Consider the following 19,197-nt stretch of genomic DNA (forward strand, 5'->3'; position numbering starts at 1 on the left):
GTTTGTCGAGCTAGGGAGACTCCACCTCCGCCCTCTTCAATTCCATCTTGCAGCTCATTGGGACAAGGGCTCGACTCTAGAAGCAGTCTCTATCCCTATCAACCAAGAGATGAAGACCACTCTCCGGTGGTGGAAGCACAATCTCCTTCTCAAGGAGGGTCTATCATTGGCCATCCAGACCCCCCATCTTCATCTCTTCTCGGATGCATCGGACTCGGGCTGGGGTGCGACCTTGGACGGACGGGAATGCTCAGGAGTATGGAACAAGGAACAAGGATTACTCCACATCAACTGCAAGGAACTGTTAGCAGTTCATCTTGCCCTGTTGAACTTCAAGTCCCTCCTGCTAGGCAAAGTGGTGGAGGTGAATTCAGACAACACCACAGCCTTGGCTTACATCTCCAAGCAAGGAGGGACCCATTCGAGGAGCCTTTACGAGATCGCAAGGGACCTCCTCATTTGGTCAAGAGGTCTAAACCTCACACTGGTCACGAGGTTCATCCAGGGCGATATGAATGTTTCAGCGGATCGCCTCAGCAGAAGGAATCAGGTCATTCCCACGGAATGGACCCTCCACAAGAGTGTGTGCAACAGACTTTGGACCTTGTGGGGTCAACCTACCATAGATCTGTTTGCCACCTCCATCACCAAGAGACTTCCGCTTTATTGTTCCCCTGTTCCAGACCCTGCAGCGGTTCATGTGGATGCTTTTCTTCTGAACTGGTCCCATCTCGACCTGTACGCATTCCCTCCGTTCAAGATTATAAACAAAGTTCTGCAGAAATTCGTCTCGCACGAAGGGACACGGCTGACGCTGGTTGCTCCCCTTTGGCCTGCAAGAGAATGGTACACAGAGGTACTTCAATGGCTAGTCGACTTCCCCAGGACTCTACCTCTAAGAGTGGACCTTCTACGTCAACCACACGTAGACAGGTTGCACCCAAACCTCCACGCTCTTCGACTGACTGCCTTCAGACTGTCGAAAGATTCGCTAGAGCTAGAGGCTTTTCGAAGGAGGCAGCCAGTGCGATTGCCAGAGCTAGAAGAATTTCCACTCGTAGAGTCTACCAGTCTAAGTGGGAGGTCTTCCGAAGCTGGTGTAGAGCCAATTCAATATCCTCTACCAATACCTCTGTGATCCAAATAGCTGACTTCCTTCTTCATCTTAGGAATGAGAGATCCCTTTCAACACCTACGATTAAAGGGTATAGGAGCATGTTGGCCTCAGTCCTCCGCCACAGGGGTTTGGACCTGTCTTCCAACAAGGACCTTCAAGACATTCTCAAGTCTTTTGAGACGTCTAAAGAACGTCGTCTTTCCACTCCAGGCTGGAATCTAGACGTAGTCTTAAGGTTCCTTATGACATCTAGGTTCGAACCTCTCCAGTCAGCTTCCTTCAAGGATCTTACCCTCAAGACTGCTTTTCTCGTTTGCCTTGCAACAGCTAAGAGAGTCAGTGAGGTTCATGCCTTCAGCAAGAACATTGGTTTCACAACCGAATCAGCTACATGTTCTTTTCAGCTTGGATTCCTAGCAAAGAACGAGCTTCCTTCACGTCCTTGGCCTAGATCGTTCGAAATACCTAGCCTCTCCAACATGGTAGGTAACGAACTAGAGAGAGTTCTTTGCCCTGTCAGAGCTCTCAAATATTATCTGAAGAGGTCTAAACCTATTCGAGGACAGTCAGAAGCCTTATGGTGTGCCATCAAGAAACCCTCGAGACCCATGTCCAAGAATGGGCTTTCGTACTATATAAGGCTTTTGATCAGAGAAGCACATTCTCACTTAAAGGAGGAAGACCTTGCATTGCTGAAGGTAAGGACCCACGAAGTAAGAGCTGTAGCTACTTCGTTGGCCTTTAATAAAAACCGTTCTCTGCAGAGCATTATGGATGCAACCTATTGGAGGAGCAAGTCAGTGTTTGCATCATTTTATCTGAAAGATGTCCAGTCTCTTTACGAGAACTGCTACACCCTGGGACCATTCGTAGCAGCGAGTGCAGTAGTAGGTGAGGGCTCAGCCACTACATTCCCTTAATCCCATAACCTTTTTTAACCTTTCTCTTGAATACTTTTATTGTTGTTTTTATGGTTGTTACGGTAGGCTAAGAAGCCTTCCGCATCCTTGGATTTGGCGGGTGGTCTATTCATTCTTGAGAAGCGCCTGGGTTAAAGGTTTGGTAGAGGTCCTTTAGTAGGGTTGCAACCCCTTGTACTTTGGCACCTTTGGGTTGATTCAGCCTCCAAGAGGAACGCTGCGCTCAGTAAGGAAGACGAACTTTAAATAAAAGGCAGAGTAACGGTTCTATTCGACTTCCTTACCAGGTACTTATTATTTCATTGTTATTTGAGATAACAGTTATATGAAATTTGGGATACTTAGCTATCCTTTAATCATGTACACTGGTTTTCACCCACCTCCCTGGGTGTGAATCAGCTACATGATTATCGGGTAAGTTTAATATTGAAAAATGTTATTTTTATTAATAAAATAAATTTTTGAATATACTTACCCGATAATCATGATTTAATCGACCCTCCCTTTCCTCCCCAGAGAGAACCAGTGGACCGAGGAATAATTGAGGAGGTGTCAACAACAAATGATTGAGTACCTGGCCACAGGTGGCGCTGGTAAGTACACCCCCTTCTAGTATTGTGATAGCTGGCGTATCCCTCCATAGAATTCTGTCGGGCAACGGAGTTGACAGCTACATGATTATCGGGTAAGTATATTCAAAAATTTATTTTATTAATAAAAATAACATATTAAAGGACAAAGGTTTTTATTCATGTAGGAACAAACATGTTTTAATCAATTTACCTTATATATTAGATTCTACAATAAAAATCTGATAATTGAAACAAAGATTCTATATAAAAATTTTAACAGGGTTTTGCATATAACTTTATTTTCATGGTTTGAAATCATGGCAAACCTGAATCAAGAAAAAGTATGTTATTTTGTGAACCTACGTGACAATTTAAACAATAACGTATATCCAAGATAAAAGATACATTACTTGATAATAGCTATACTGGATGCTCTGCCAAAGAAAATACAGAATGCCAAAAATAAGATTAAATATAAAAAATCTTTCTTAAAATAACATCAGCAACTCTCTCTATAAGCTTAATAACTACAATAATACTTACGTATTTTGGTGAGCTCTTTGGTAGCAGTTGAAAAGATCATTGGTTGGACTGTACATGGTTGGGTAAAAGATCTTATGCTGTTTACGAGCACCACCCACCTGAAAAAAATCAAGAAGTATCAAACATTATTTCAAGGAGATACTTAATGATCAAAAGACCTTAAATACTTATCTTTTTACTAAAAAGGTACCTGTGTGAAATGAATTATGTAGGATTACCAGAAGACTGTAACTACACGACACATTTCAACTAGACAATCTGTACCAATTACCATACTGCATTGGATCCCTCTTTCTGGTCACAACTCATTTTGTCTTTATTTACATATACACAAAATAGTCTGGACTATTCTTTCCACATTCTCCTCTGTCCTCACAGAGTTGACAAAACTGAGATTACCAAACAATTCTTCTTCGCTCAAGGGGTTAACTACTGCAATGTAATTGTTCAGCGGTTACTTTCCTCTTGGTAAGGGTAGAAGAGACTCTTTAGCTATAGTAAGCAGCTCTTCTAGGAGAAGGACACTTCAAAATCAAACTATTGTTCTCTAGTCTTGGGTAGCGCCATAGCCTCTGTACCATAGTTTTCCACTGTTCTATCTTATTTCTCTTCCTCTTGTTTTTTGAAAGTTTTTTATAGTTTATATATGAACGACCTAATTTGATGTTGTTACCTTTCTTAAAATATTTTAATTCGATTGTTTATTACTTCTCTTGTACAGTAGTTTGTCTATTACTTCTGCCATCAAAGTTGGGAGGAGGTTATGTTTTCGCCTCTGTTTGTTTGTGATCAACTTCTTGGCCAAAAATTTTACTCAGAGTGGAGTAGTAAAACTTTTAGGGATTCATTGTTATGTTGAGACGTGAAAGTGATTCAATTTTAAAACTCCTAGGTCAAAGGTCAAGGTCGAGCAAAAGGTCAACCGAGTTAACCCAAAGGAAGGCTGGTTTCAAGAAATAAGCTGCCGTGGCAGAGGTTTGCACTCTCAGAGTGCTTTTCTAGTTTCCTTATTTCCTTTCCTCACTGGGCTCTTTTACCCTATTGGAGCCCTTGGGCTTATAGCATCTTGATTTTCCAACTAGGGTTATAGCTTAGCTTGAAATAATAATAATAATAATAATAATAATAATAATAATAATGATATTTTACAGTAATTATAAATACCTCTGCTCAGTGACTATGCCTTGTTCAAGGCCACCTTCTATGCAAAAGAAGGAATTAAAATCGTAACAAAAATCAAAATGATCTTTTCATAATAAAATAAATTTTTTAACATACTTACCCGCTGGTTATATAAAAATGGCTAAAGTCCCTGGACACCCGGCAGAAATATTCAAAATCTCGCGGCTATCGCAGATATGCCAGGTGTATACTAGCGCCTTTGCGGTAGACAGGCCGAACTAATCCAACCACTTCAGATCTTCCTTGCCCCTTGGTATCTAGAGGGGAGGAGGGTGGGATTATAACTTATATATAACCAGCGCTAAGTATGTTCAAAAATTCATTTTATTATGAAAATATCATTTTCAAACATAAAACATACCCGCTGGTTATATAAGAATGACTGATTGACACCCTTGGTGGTGGGTCAGAGACAGCAACCTAATTGGAAATTCAATTTAAGAGTTACACATAACAAACTTAAGACGTTCGTACCTGATAAGGAAGCAGACTGCAATGTTTTTCTGCCTCATTCTGTCTGCTATCCTTAGAAGATCCAGCGGTCCACCCAAGAGGCTGATGATCTCTAGGAGCTGTCAAACGGTGCAATAACCTATAACTTGACAGGACCTCAACTAATACCCTTGCTCCGGGCACTCTCAAGGAACAACATGACCACCTGACCAAATCAACATATGGCAGAAGACTGACGACCAATCTCCACATACAACCATAAAAACTAAACAAGTTCCAAGAGATAGAAAAGGGTACTAGGAATTAGGGGAGCGTAGTGGTAGATCCTTCACCTACTTCCGTATTTGCCGCAACGAATGGGCCCAAAGTGTAGCAGTCCTCATAAAGAGTCCGGACAAGTTTCAAGTAATGGGATGCGAATACAAATTTACTTCTCAAAAAAGTTGTATCCAAACAATTTTGTTTAAAAGCTCCCGAAATAGCTACTGCTTTTACTTCGTGTGACTTCACCTTAAGCAGTCTAAGATCTGCCTCACCACACTAGGAATGAGTTTCTCTAATCAAGAGCCTTATGAAAAAGGATAGAGCGTTCTTCGACATAGGCTGCGAGGGCTTCTTAACTGCACACCAGAGAGCCTTCAAGCTGCCTCTCAAACTCTTTGTTCTTTCCAAATAGACCCTTAGTGGCCCAACAGGACAGAGCACCTTTTCCACTTCATCGCCCACTACATCATAGATTGGCAATCTCAAAAAACTTCGGCCATGGATGGGAGGGACACTCATTCTTGGCCAGAAAACCCAGCTGCAAGGAACATATGGCTTTCCCGTCTCTGAAACCAATGTTCTTGCTCAAAGCATGGACCTCACTGACTCTTTTAGCTGTCGCTAAGCTCACCAAGAAAAGGGTCTTCAAAGTTAAATCTTTAAAAGAGGCTGAGTGCAGAGGCTCGAATCTGTTACTCATGAGGAATCTAAGAACTACATCCAAATTCCAAGCAAGTGATTCCTGATGACATCTTGTAGGTCCTTATTGTTGGAGAGATCCAAATCTCTACGCCTGAAAACAGTTGCCAGCATACTTCTGTACCCCTTAATAGTCGAGGCAGAAAAGTTATGTTTAGTTCTAAGATCTAAGAAGAAATTGGTAATCTGTGTTATAGAGGTACTGGAAGAAGAAACCGAATTAGCCCTACACCATTCTCTGAATACCTCCCACTTAGACTGATACACCCTGATGGTAGAAGTCCTCCTTGCTCTTGCAATAGCCTTGGCTGCCTCCTTCAAAAATCCTCTAGATCTAGCGAGTTTTTTGATAGTCTGAAGGCAGTCAGACGTAGAGCTTGAAGGTTTAGATGGTTTGCCAAGTGGGGTTGTCTGAGAAGATCTGCTCTTAACGGAAGGCTTCTCGGCACGTCCACCATCCATTCCAGTACCTCTGTGAACCAACTTCTTGACGGCCAGAAAGGAGCAACTAGGATCATTCTGGTCTCCTTGTGAGATACGAACTTCTGCACCACCTTGTACAGGATCTTGAAGGGTGGGAACGCGTACACATCCATATGTGAGACAATCCAACAAGAACGCGTCTATGTGAGCCGCCTCGAGATCCAGAACTGGGGAGCAGTACGTCTCCAGCCTTTTCGTCTTTGAGGTTGCAAACAGATCTATGAGGGGACGACCCCATAACCGCCACAGCTTCTTGCAAACGTCTAGGTGTAACGTCCACTCTGTTGGGAGAGCTTGGTCCCTCCTGCTGAGTCTGTCCGCAATCACGTTCTTGACCCCAAGTGAATTGTGTCAATAAAACAATCCTCCTTTCCTTCACCCATACGAGAAGAGATCTCGCCAACTCGTAAAGAGACTTCGAGTGGGTCCCCCCTGCTTTTCTATATATGCTAGGGCCGTGGTGCTGTCCGCATTGATCTGAACCACCTTGCCTAGGACCAAATTCTCCAATCCCTTGATGGCTAAGTGCACAGCTAAAAGCTCCTTTTGATTGATATGAAGAATCTCTTGCTCTTTTGTCCACAGACCTGAGATTCATCTTTTCCCTAAGGTTGCTCCCGACCCCGAGTTTGAGGCGTCGGAAAACAACACGAGGTCTGGGCTCCTTTGCTCCAACGAGAGGCCCTCCTTGAGTCTGTGAATGTTGTTCCAACATTGAAGGTGTGATCTGATTGTACTCGTAATGGGGATACTCTCCCTGTCGAGACTGTCTCCCTTCTTCCAACGAGCATTGAGATGAAATTGAAGGGGACGTAGGTGCAGCCTCCCCAAAGACAAAAACTTTTCCAGAGATGAGAGGGTCCCCAGAAGGCCCATCCACTCTCTCACCAAACTGACGGCCTTCTTCATAAAGGCACAAAACCTTAGGAGCGCTGACTGAATCCTTGCAGGAGATGGAAAAGCCTGAAAAATCTGACTCTGAATCTCCATCCCCAAATAAAGAATCTTCTGGGATGGAGTCAGCTGTGACTTCTTTGAACTCACTAGGAGTCCCAACTCTTTTGCCAAATCCGAAGTCATCTGAAGATCCTTCAAACGGCGATCGGCTGAGGGAGCTCTTATGAGCCAATCGTCCAAGTACAGGGAGGCCCTGATGTCTCTTGAGTGCAGCATGCTCGCCACATTCAGCATGATCTTCGTGAATATCAGACCTCCTTCCCGTACACGAACCTCACGTAACGTCTGCAACTTGGATGTATTGGGACATGAAAATAAGCGTACTGGAGGTCCAACGATACCATCCAGTCGCCTTTCCTTACTGCTGCCAGCACGGTTTTCTGAGTTTCCATGGTAAACTTCGAATTCTAGACGTAGTTGTTGAGGGCACTTACATCCAGAACCAGTCTCCATTCCCCTGAACTCTTGGGAGCCAGAAACAAACGGTTGTAAAACCCTGGCGATTCCAAGTCCCGCACCCTCTCTATCACTCTTTTTTCCAGCAAGAAAGACATCTGAAGCTGCATGGCCTGCCTCTTCGGTCCTTCCCTGTATTTGGGCAAGAGGTCCACAGGATCTGTGGCTAATGGAAGCTTTGATAAGAATGGGATTTTGTATACTTCCTTTAGAATACGAACGGACTAAGGGTCCGCTCCCTTTACCTCCCAGGCTTGCCAGAAATAATTTAGCCTGGCTCCCACTGCTGCTTGAAGGCGAGGACAGTCAGACCCTGCCTCGACTGGACTTGGCTCCTCTTTTCTTAGACTTCTTCGCATTGGGCTTGAAGTTACTTCTCCCGGCAGGCTTACCACGAAAGGGCTGAGCAGTCTGGGAATATGACATCCCTTCCTTCGTTCTACGGGAAGGGAAAGATGTAGGCAACACCTTCCTAGCTGTTTTGGCAACCAAATCATGAGTAGCCTTCTGAGTCAATGCTGCAGCCACCTCCCTCACTAAATCCTGCGGGAATAGAGCAGATGACATAGGAGCAAAAAGTAACTCTGATCTCTGACATAGAGTGACTCCCACAGAGAGGAAGGAACACAAAGTTGCCCTCTTCTTCACATCTCCTGCAGTGAACAGGGCAGCCAATTCTTTAGAACCATCTCTAACTGCCTTGTCCATACAAGACATAAGCTGGATAAGGTTACTCGCGTCAGTACCCTTCATTTCCGTTACTTTTCTACCCAAGGCTCCCAGAGACCAGTCCAGAAAATTAAAAACCTCAAAAGCCCTGAACAAACCTTTCAAGAGATGGTCAAACTCCAACATTGACCACCACACTTTAGTCTTCCTCATGGCTAGACGACAAGAAGAGTCCACTAGGCTCGAGAAGTCCCCCTGAGCAGACACAGGAACTCCCAAACCTAAGACTTCCCCAGTCTCATACCAAACGCTCGACTTGGAAGCTAGTTTGGCTGGTGGAAAAGCGAAACATGTCTTGCCAAGAGCTTTCTTTGAATCCATCCACGCTCCCATTAATTTCAATGCTCTCTTAGAGGAGTGGGAGAGAACCATTTTTGTGAAAAAGGATGTCCTTGCTGCTTTACCGAGGGTAAATTCCAAAGGAGGAGATCGCGGGGCAACAGGGGTAAAATGGTCTGCAAATAACTCCGTGAAGACCAGCATTAGTTTCTTGAGGTCCACCGAATGTTGAGGTGGCTTATCCTCTTCTCCCTCTGAAATGTCATCCAATTGTTCCTCCTGAGAGAAAACCTCATCTGGATCTTCCTCCGACAATTCAGCTACTGGAGTTGTGCCTTGATCAGAAAGGCGACGTTCCTGTGCAGGCACGTCAGAGCTGACATGGGCGCGCTTGCACTGTTCAATATTCCCATCTGACTGACAATCACTAGCCTTGCGTTTGTTGTCACGATTGGTTTGTGAAACAGCATCAACCTGACGCGCTGCAAAAACAGTTGACTGCCGTGTAGTCATGGATTGGCTGGCATGAGGAGTCATGGATTGACCACCGAGAACCGTCACGGGCAGCTTGACGAATGGTGCCATGGGTAGAATCTGGCTGGCGCTGACGCTCCACCGCGTCATGGCGCGCCGCTCACTCTGACGCTCCGCCACGTCATGGGTTGACTGGTGTGTGTCGTCACGCTGACGCTTAGCGTCTGCCTGCCGCTGACGCTCCGCGGCGTCATGGGTTAACTGTTGTGTGTCGTCACGTTGACGCTGACGCTCCGCCACGCGCCCGCTCCCATCCTGCCGCTTAGCGGCCCGTTCCGTTACCTGGCGAGCGTCGTCACGTTTGGAAGATTGACGATCGGCTGTATGCGCGATCGATAGATGTTGCGAAGCAGAGCTCTGACGAGATGCATCCACTTCAACCTGCTGTTGAACACTGCGACTGGGAAACCGCCTGTGCGATAACACGTCAGTACCAGAGACAACAGGCCGCCTGTGCGACAACAGCAGACTGACGCCCAGCTGCTACTGTCAACGGTAGGCCGATAAGACTGCATAAGCAACGAGAGCTGCTGTTTCATGCCCAACAACATAGACCACTTGGGATCACCTTGAAGCGATATTTGCGCCGCCTCTTCCAATGCGAATTCGCCTTCCTCATCGTTACCAAACCGCTCTCCGCTTTCGGGAGACGAGCACCAGTCCGATGGAAGCGGCGGAGCATGAACCGTAACACCCGAACCAGGAATTAGCTCCGCATCTGACTGAATCAAACCTTTATCCATATCGAAACCCACGTCAGAGCGCTTCGCAGGCGAACACTCGTCAAGGGACCGAAAACGTTTCGGTGTATTCCAATGACTACAGACTGGCTGTTGCGAAGAGGAATCGCGCCGCTGTTCCACTGACTGCGCTTTTCTCTTAAGCGGTCTAGAGGCTTGACGCCACATCTCATCATGTGACCCTTCATCCGAAGGAGATAAAGCACTAACCTCACCTTTCCTACGGTGAGGGTGAGCGACCTGTGATACGACAGCAGGAACGCTCGAGGGGACGTTTGTGCGATTGATGACGCCTCTCGGTCCCTTTTGCCGTTCGACATAACTTCTCCCCTGGGTCCGGAAGCTTGATAGAGGTCTTAGGCTAGGCGAACGACAGGATCACGCAGACGCACCCTCCACAACACTGAACACATTAGTCGAACTTTTTACACTTGATCGGTCAGACAAAATTTGCTTTTTGTCCGCCACTAACGATTCAACTCTCACACCGAGAGCTTGAATAGCGGACAACATATCCTTCATCGTAGGCTCTTTTGGCTCTTGATCTACCACTATGGGGGGAAGGAATAAGATCAATGACATCAGATACAGGTAAATCCACAAAAAGGGAAGAACTACGTCTAATCCTGTCTCTCTCTAATTTCTGAGTATAACGCTCATAAGCTACCCACTCATTTTCGGTTAACGAAGAACATTCTTCACACCGATCCCCAAAAGTACAAGATTTACCCCTACATTTTACACAAATTGTATATACAGGGGAGGGGTCGGCCATATTGAAAAGTTACGAGACCTAAAAAATACCAAGGGTCAAAATTAACTAAATATACCCAAAACGATAAAGATTTCAAGAAAATATGAAAGAGAAATCACTAATGCCAAACCCCAAAACAAAAAGGCAGAGTACATCACTAAATAAACACTCCAACTCGAAGTAATTTGCGAGAGAATTTCCAACATTCTAGCCAGTATGGCGGCAGAGAAGATCTGAAGTGGCTGGATTAATTCGGCCTGTCTACCGCAAGGGCGCTAGTATACACACAGCATATCTGCGATAGCCGTGAGATTTTGAATATTTCTGCCAGGCGTCCAGGGACTTTAGCCATCCTTATATAACCAGCGGGTAAGTTTTATGTTTAAAAAATATTTTTTTTCAATCTTGAATATTTAAGCATATCAGTGATGATTAAATACAAAAAGTTCAGATGAACAAGAGATAATGCAAGACAAGGGATTAAATCCAAAATTTCAAAGCGTAAATGAAAACAAGTCCGAATCAAAAAGCCAACAAAAAGAAATATGACAGAGGAGCAGATTGCATTAACTCGACCAACAGGGAGACCATGGGCTACTGTATCAGAGAAGCAGTTGGTATTATTTTTATTTTGTTTTATATATAAAGCTACTAAAACTAATTACATTACAAGTGCCAGGTACGACTCTTTGAAATAATTAGCATGGAGTAATCAAGGTTTAGTACTGCAAATAATTAACAAAGGTCCAGATGAGAAAATTAATACTGGACATTAGAAAATATATGTTTAATTATCATCTATTTACACAATAAAATGCATAACACAAATTGAAGCTGTTGACTCATGAACAATATGTGAACAAATGATTAAGGTACATATCAAAGAGCTGTTTGCATCTGTAAAGGAATAAGAAGAAATTACTGTACATGGGATTATAATATACTGTACAGTATGGAGTGCATTGTGTACTTACCTTCATGGACTTCCACACAAGCATAAACATTGAGCCAACACCCACAAGCACACAGTATCCATATCCAGCGGGAATTTCTACTGTCACCATGATGAAAACTGAAATATAAATACCATAAGTCAGATTTTAAAAACAAATTAAATTTAAAGATGAGAGTAAAGTTAGGAATTTAGTGACTCAATTTGCCCTTTAAGATATTACATGGAGACTGTAATCTATGGCCTACTATATTTTCCTATCTCTCCTTAAACTATTTATTACTAGTACTTACATAAAAGAAATGAAGTTAGATTACAGAATAAATATCTGCAAATTCAGACTTGCCACTTGCCAGTTATTTGGTCTATGGGACTCAAATTAAACTTCGTCGTACTGTAGAGTAAAATGACAAATTCGGAGATAATTTGTATTTTTCCTAACCATACAAACCTTAGCTATTTACATAAGGTGACTTGGGTATCGTCTTTGAGTCCTTGGGCTCCCTCCTGGGAGGGATACAGGACTCCAGCAAAGAGGTCTGGAAGGTCCCTCCTACGCAAGACGTTTCTCTTCCCTGAGGTGGGGTTCCTCCCAATGGTGCTGTGGGAGAGTGCCTCACCTCACTGGATTCTCCCGAGGACTAGAAAGGTTCGTCCACAGAAGGAGAAAATGCCTGCAGGGGAGCGCTGACGAGCAGGAGAGCGCTGGTGAGAAGAGTCTGACGACTCATCTGCAAGAGAGCGCTGGCGCGCAGGTGAACACTGGCGAGCAGGTGAGCGCTGGCGAGCAGGAAAGCACTGGCGAGCAGGAGAGCGCTGGCGAGGAGAGTCAGGAGACTCTTCAGCAGGAGAGCGCCGGCGAGCAGGAGAGCGCTGACGAGCAGGCGCGCAGGTGGAACCTGGCGCGGAAGCGCACAGGTGAAACCTGGCGCGGAAGCGCACAGGTGAAACCTGGCGCGGAAGCGCACAGGTGAAACCTGGCGCGGAAGCGCACAGGTGAAACCTGGCGCGGAAGAGACTTACCCACATTGTGGGATAAGCCCTTCTGCCCCGAAGGAACCGGTGCTTGAGTTAACAAGGAAGATCTGGCAGGCGCAGGAGATCGCGAACGATCTGCGGAGGGGTCTAGTGATGTTACTGCCGCGGTCTGCTCAAGACGAGAAGAGTCCTTTGCATGGGACGACGAAGATGAAGACCTGAAGAGAAGGTGCCTCTTAACTCCCTTGTAAGGAGAAGGAAGGCCTCGGCGACGAAGAGGAGGGCGAGCCTTACGGCGAAGACGACCTCGAGGCAGGGTATCACCGTCGTCGGTCCTCCGAAGAAGAGTCTCTGTTAGTGCACTCCCCCAAGGGGGAGGAACACCTGCAGGAGAGACCGTTGGACCCAACTTCCCCCTCGAAGGATGTTCGGAGGGGGAACCTGAGCCTTCAGCAACATCCGCAACAGTAGCAGATGGGGTTTGATCCGACCCGTCGGACGCCTCTGCCACAACAACGTCGACAATAGCCAGAGAGTCTACCTCTGGTATTACCGGCGACTTTTGGACAGCTGCCCCCAACAGGATCAGATCAAACAGGGCTTCCTTGGAGGGCAAGCCCTTAAGCCCCAAGGAAGCCCAAAGCTGGAAAAGATCATTCTTAGATACAGTCTGGTCATAATCAACAAAATCAATAATGTCCTCCCCCGGAGGTGGAAGAGGAGCTTCCTCGCTATGGGAGGCAACACCCTCTCCCGAACCCCGAGATTGGGAAACAAAAAAAGGACCTACGCTACCAATCGGCGGCCTTTCGCGAGACCGAACGAGTGGGAGCTTCGGAGGAGGTTTGGGCAATGGAAGAAGAGTCCTTGGAGCCTTCCTTCCCCAGGGCAGACCCTGAGGGAGAACGGTCTCGCTTAGAACTCTTCTTACGCCGCTGGGCAAACCGCTCCCACTGGGAGGTAGGCCACTCCCTACATTCCATACAAACATTATCACTTTCACACCGTTGACCTCGACACTGCGGGCAAAGGGTGTGAGGGTCTGTATCGACGGCCGACATGAATGTTCCACAGGGGCGGTCGGGAAGTCCAGGGCACTTCTGCATAATGGGAAGAAAAGGTAGAGGCCAACTTCAAACACACAACTGAAAGAAAAAGAAAAACAGATTAAGGATGTCAAATATGCGAGGACGAGACAGACACGTCTGTACACCGTCCGAGCCAAAAGTGAAGTGAGGCAGCTCACCAGTGTGTGGGGGGAGGGGTAGCTAGCTACCCCTCCACTACCCCCGTGCTAACTAGCTCTGGGGTAGTTTAACCCTCGTTAAAATCTAATGGCTCGTCATTTCAGCTACGCCGAAAGTAAACCCTATGTAAATAGCGTGGCTTGTATTTTGGTTATGGAACAATTAATATTTCGCCAACAATAAATCAAATGGTGCCAATGGACGAGTGATACCCAATGCTACATTGTTTCCTTGTGTGGTATAGTATGAAGGGCAACTTTATGGTAAAAGTTATTGGTTCAAGTAAGTGGGCTTTACAATTCTCTCAAGTTCCACATAAGTTACTCAAGATCGTTTGTAAATCTCTTGGGCAAGTATAAGGGAAGCATGAGAATAATACCCTAATACCCAGTATAGTACAAGTATGTACTTTGCTTATTATGACATTTATTACAAAATAGTTTGCCAACCTTTTTGCCAATATAAATTTGAAAATCATTTAGATACAAATGAATACTTTCCAATTTCACTAAATTTCCTCTTCATGGTGTTCAGTTTCATAATCGCTTTCTTGCGTTCTGGTTAAGCAAATTCAATAATAACGCAGTGGAGATAGAATGCCCAATACACAGAAACCCATCTCCCTATGGACCTTCAAAGAACCAGTGATAATGCAATTTTTCAAGGAAAACTCCTTACAAAAGATAAGTTCTGAAAAAAGTATGAGGAATTTTCCTCTGTGAATCCAGATATACAATCACAATCATAAAAACTTAATACAGTATGTATTCATTACTTTCTTTTATAAGCTGCTACATTGTAGTCCTACCCCAAACCTTCTTTCCATGGAATGCCTGAATGACCTGCTGCTGAAGAACAATATTTTTGACCTTCAAGTCTGGAGTAAAGTATTAAGTTTAGAGTGAGCAAAAGTAATGGGAGTCCAAAGGTTGAGCATAACAAAAAAATAAAACCTTATTAGCTCTTTGCATACTTCACAGCCCATAGGGCCAACAATACATTCTTCTCCTAGTCATGTAGGACATGATGTCTTGGGTCAAATTAGGGGGTCATTTTTCTTAGGTGAGCATGTCTAAAATCAATAATTATCACTTGCCTATTCAAAAAGATCCATATATTCTCAATATTTTTAACCCATATACATGCCCAGCAAATGTATCATATGCATGATAGTGTTTATTAAATCTTATACAAAATAATATGTCATCATGAATATTCAAAACACCGGAACCTTTGTAGAACGTCAGCCCTTGCTGATGTATAGAAAACAGGATTTTTTTCATTCCATTTTCTTTGGAGTCATTCGTAGCCATCATACCATACTACAAACACCCCTTTTACTTAATTAAGAGTAGTTAAGGGTATGTTGGTCAACCACATTAACACTATTTAACACATTCTTGCCGTGGCTCACTTTGCTCCCTATACAACATTATCTACGTGCTTCTCTGTTCCAGCAGGAGGTACTTGTTGCACTACAAAAGTACAAAACATTTGGCATTATATTAAGTGTAATTTAAAACTAAAATGTTTATTTGGGCCCTAAGCTGTTAATGGATTAATTCAAAACACACCAAAAATTTACCAGAAAGTAATTTTCGTCCTTCAACACTCGGCGTCAACTAGTTTAATCGGTATTTCTGTCCTTACGGTCGGGGAAACCTTTCCTAGTAAAAGCCAACTTTACCCTCTAGAAAAATGCCTGTTTCCTTCGAAAATGACACTAGTTTTTATCGCAAATAAACACTTAATGTAATATACTGTATATATATTGATATCCGCCGATAATGGGGGACTAGTAAAACTTTACCGTTTAATCAGCATTACTTTATCCTGATACCTGTCAAATACACCACACTATAGGCTAAGTGACTAAGGAAGGAATGTGAGGTTTCAATGTTTACTACTGCCGGTATCAGAATGGATTTTTGCAGTTCCTCTCCTTAGGTTTACCGGTAGACAAACGTTAAGAAGGATTGCCACAGCCTGTAGGACGATACACCCTTAACTTTACATTAGGTTAGGTTTTTTTTAAGTTTGTGCGATTAATTATCTGGCACATTTAAATACTTATCTTTTATTTATAATTTTTCCACGCTTTTTCTGTGATTTAGATGCAAAATTAACAGTAAACTCCTAATTAACTAGTTGCTTCTCTTGCATTATTATCGCCTATAATCATTATCATTACTTGCTAGGCTATAACCCCAGTTGGAAAATCAGCGTGCTATAAGCTCCAACAGGGAAATAGCCCAAAGAGGAGAGGAAACTTAAGGAAAAATTAAAAAATTTAAGAAGAGTAACATTAAAATAAATATCTCCTGTATAAAATATAAAAACTTTAACAAAAACAAGTGGAAGAGAATTAAAGTAGAGAAGTGTGCCCGAGTGTACCCTCAAGCAAGAGAACTCTACCCCAAGACAGTGGAATACCATTAACAATGGTAGGCTATTACACTGAGATTCCATTGGACCTTCTGGCAACCCATTAAGGGAGCCTTTGTATATCAGCGGCCAGTTCCTCGGGCATTAAATAAAAATGGACCTAAACTTTCCTCACTAACCTAACCTACAAGCCGTGTCCTTACCTACATACCTAACAGGGGGGGGGGGGTAACGTTCCCCTGCGACCCCCTTACACAGCCGAATTCTAAGTTAGACATAATAATACATGTAGGTGGCCGCTATCCTACACACACCCCGTATAGGCTACACAGAGCCTATTTGTGCAACACCATACGTGTGTATCATTGACGTAATAACTTAAATAATTAAATATATACCCAATAACCACCCCTTATATTCACTGACATAATTTACTATTAAAAGCAACTGTATACCGGAAACTTCACCGGCGAGAGATAAGAAATTAAGATAAGAGTCCGTAAACAGGTCTAAGAAAATTTGATAATTTTCACGACATTTAAACACTTCTGTGGAAACTTGAAAGCAAAATACACCTAAGTACAAAAGTCAAACAATCTCACTTAATTATTGAAGAATGTTTCTTGAGAAGGTAAACCCAGTAATGACGTAACAAGTCAGCTGTAGCACTCGACTTTCTGATCCCTTGAAACTTGTCACCGTACTCAATGAACCTCAAGTCAGGACTGCCAGGGTAACCAGGGTTTGGCGTTTGCCAGGTTGGCCCTTTTCACATAAAAAAAAACTCTATATTTGGCCTTTTTAAGACAAAACAACGCAAAATTTGACCTCTTTCAAGTAAAAAACTCAACATTTAGTATTTTTTTAGCAAAAAAGTCTAATCTGGTCCTTTTCGAGCCCAGAAACTCCAAATTTGGCCTTTTCATGTTAGATACCTAAATTTGGCCTTTTCAAAATTGGTTAGCCTTAAATGCTGTTTTCGGCTTTTCTCTACTACCAGGCTGGCCTTTTAAAGCTGCAGTTGATCAGACGTTGTCCTTTTCTCATTTGGAAAACCTGGAAACACTGCCTCAAGTCTTCAACAGACTCGAGGACAAACTCCATCTACAGTATATTTATGTACGAATACTTGGGTACTTGGATTATATTTTTTCAAATATACTTCTTGCTCATCCTCATGGCATTGAAATCTCTCTCTCTCTCTCTCTCTCTCTCTCTCTCTCTCTCTCTCTCTCTCTCTCTCTCTCTCTCTCTCTCTCTCTCTCTCTCTCTCTCTCTCTCTCTCTCAGGAAATTAATATTATTATTATTATTATTATTATTATTATTATTATTATTATTATTATTATTATTATTATTATTATTATTATTATTATTATTATTATTATTTGTTGTTGTTGTCAGTGTGTGAATACATACATACATACATACTTTATATCACCCCTAAAAACGCCTCTAAAAATTCCCAGATTTGGGGAGAAATTCCCCCAAAATTGACCTCCCCCTGATTAAAGAACTACTTCAATCAATCAGTCTGCGTTCTATAGCCTTTTCATCAGCTAAAATTATAGTATATTGCTTATGATATATCTAAGCATCCTTCCAATAGATTAATTTAATTATAATATGAGTTCATAAGATATTCGTATGAATATAATTTAATATTTAACTGATATACAGTATACGAGTGAAATTTAAAAGCAAGTTACTCCTAGATCAGCGGGCTGAGGTAAAGGAAAACGGTACGACTTTCCATTTAGAGAAAATGTAATTTAAGGCTAACTATATTATGTTTAACAATAACGATTTTTTTTATGAAGTTGTCTTAGCAAATTCATGAGTTAACGCCTTTAGGAATATTACCTTCCATAACTTGTATAATTTTACGATATAAAATTACCAAGATTTACTTAAGAATAGTCAAACTATCACCATAAACTTTAAGTAGATAGTATCTTAAAATCTAGGGTTTATAGTTTTCGCTGTCTGATTGTGATGTTGGCAGATTCCTGAAAGATTTCAACATTTTTAAAATAAATATTCAAATATATTTCTACTTCATCATTAGGTAATGTCATATCTGGGAATTATGAGGCAGGTTTGCATTACTTTTCCTGGTCTTCAACTTAGTGACTCAAGTGTCTAGTAGTGACTTTTTACATTATTAATAAATGGTCAAGTTGGTTGCGATATTTTCCGCAGGAAGATGTCCAATTATGCTTTTGTATATCTGTGTTCAAGCAGTGTGTTCCCTATTATCAGTCCGTGAGAAAAATAAGAACAAAAATCATATTTCCTGATATGGAGTGCCATGCTCTCTCCGAGAATGTAGAAACCACGTTCCTCCATCTAAGTCTTTTTTTTCGAATCCAGTCAAGTCTTCTTTCAGTGAATACACATATCCAGGCCATATATTACAAGAACTGACGAAGGCTGCTCTAATCTGTCATCCTAGTTCAATTTTGGACACAGTTTCCATGATGTTAAGCTTTACTCTGGATTTTTAAACTTAGATCTTATTTACTTATTATCGTGAGATACTTCGCACCCTTCTCCCACTTGAAATGGTTGCACTGGACCAAGGGATATTTCTACCATTTGAGAGTTCACTAAAGGCCACTGATCTTCCTCCCCTACCTTGCTGGAAACCTCAAGAGTTATGCGCTTTTACGAGTAAGAATTAAGAGTTTGCATAGAAATATACACACACAGAAATAATTTATATGTATATGTATATGTTGTTACGTTATTGGTAACAATGCTGAATCTGTCTAAAAAGAGACTGTGCGATGATAAGATTTAATACATGATAAAGGAGACAAAAACTAAAGGAAAACTTAACCTAACTTATATTTAAATAAGACTTTTATATATAGAAATACTTAATATAAATCTAGGTTCATCTTTTAATACTCAAATCACCACATAAAAAAACTTAATGCACAACTCCTTAT

At 42.7% G+C, this 19,197-nt stretch overlaps 1 protein-coding gene across 2 annotated transcripts in view; it reads right to left on the bottom strand.

Annotated features, from left to right (window-relative positions):
• Positions 1-16,987, bottom strand: part of LOC137620624 (glutathione S-transferase 3, mitochondrial-like) — a 35,678-nt gene extending 18,691 nt beyond the window's left edge. The window contains exons 1-3 of one of the 2 annotated variants that reach the window (XM_068350920.1): positions 16,847-16,987; positions 11,657-11,754; positions 3,153-3,250 (exon numbers count right to left, since the gene is read on the bottom strand). In XM_068350920.1, the coding sequence (XP_068207021.1) occupies positions 3,153-3,250; positions 11,657-11,746 (188 nt within the window). In that variant the 5' untranslated portion in view covers positions 11,747-11,754; positions 16,847-16,987. Of the gene's footprint in view, positions 1-3,152; positions 3,251-11,656; positions 11,755-16,846 lie in introns of those variants that run through there. The other variant, XM_068350921.1, reaches the window with a different exon arrangement.
• Between the last annotated feature and the right edge of the window lie 2,210 nt (positions 16,988-19,197).

The sequence above is a fragment of the Palaemon carinicauda genome, chromosome 27, assembly GCF_036898095.1.
Source record: "Palaemon carinicauda isolate YSFRI2023 chromosome 27, ASM3689809v2, whole genome shotgun sequence".
Taxonomy (NCBI): Eukaryota; Metazoa; Arthropoda; class Malacostraca; order Decapoda; family Palaemonidae; genus Palaemon; species Palaemon carinicauda.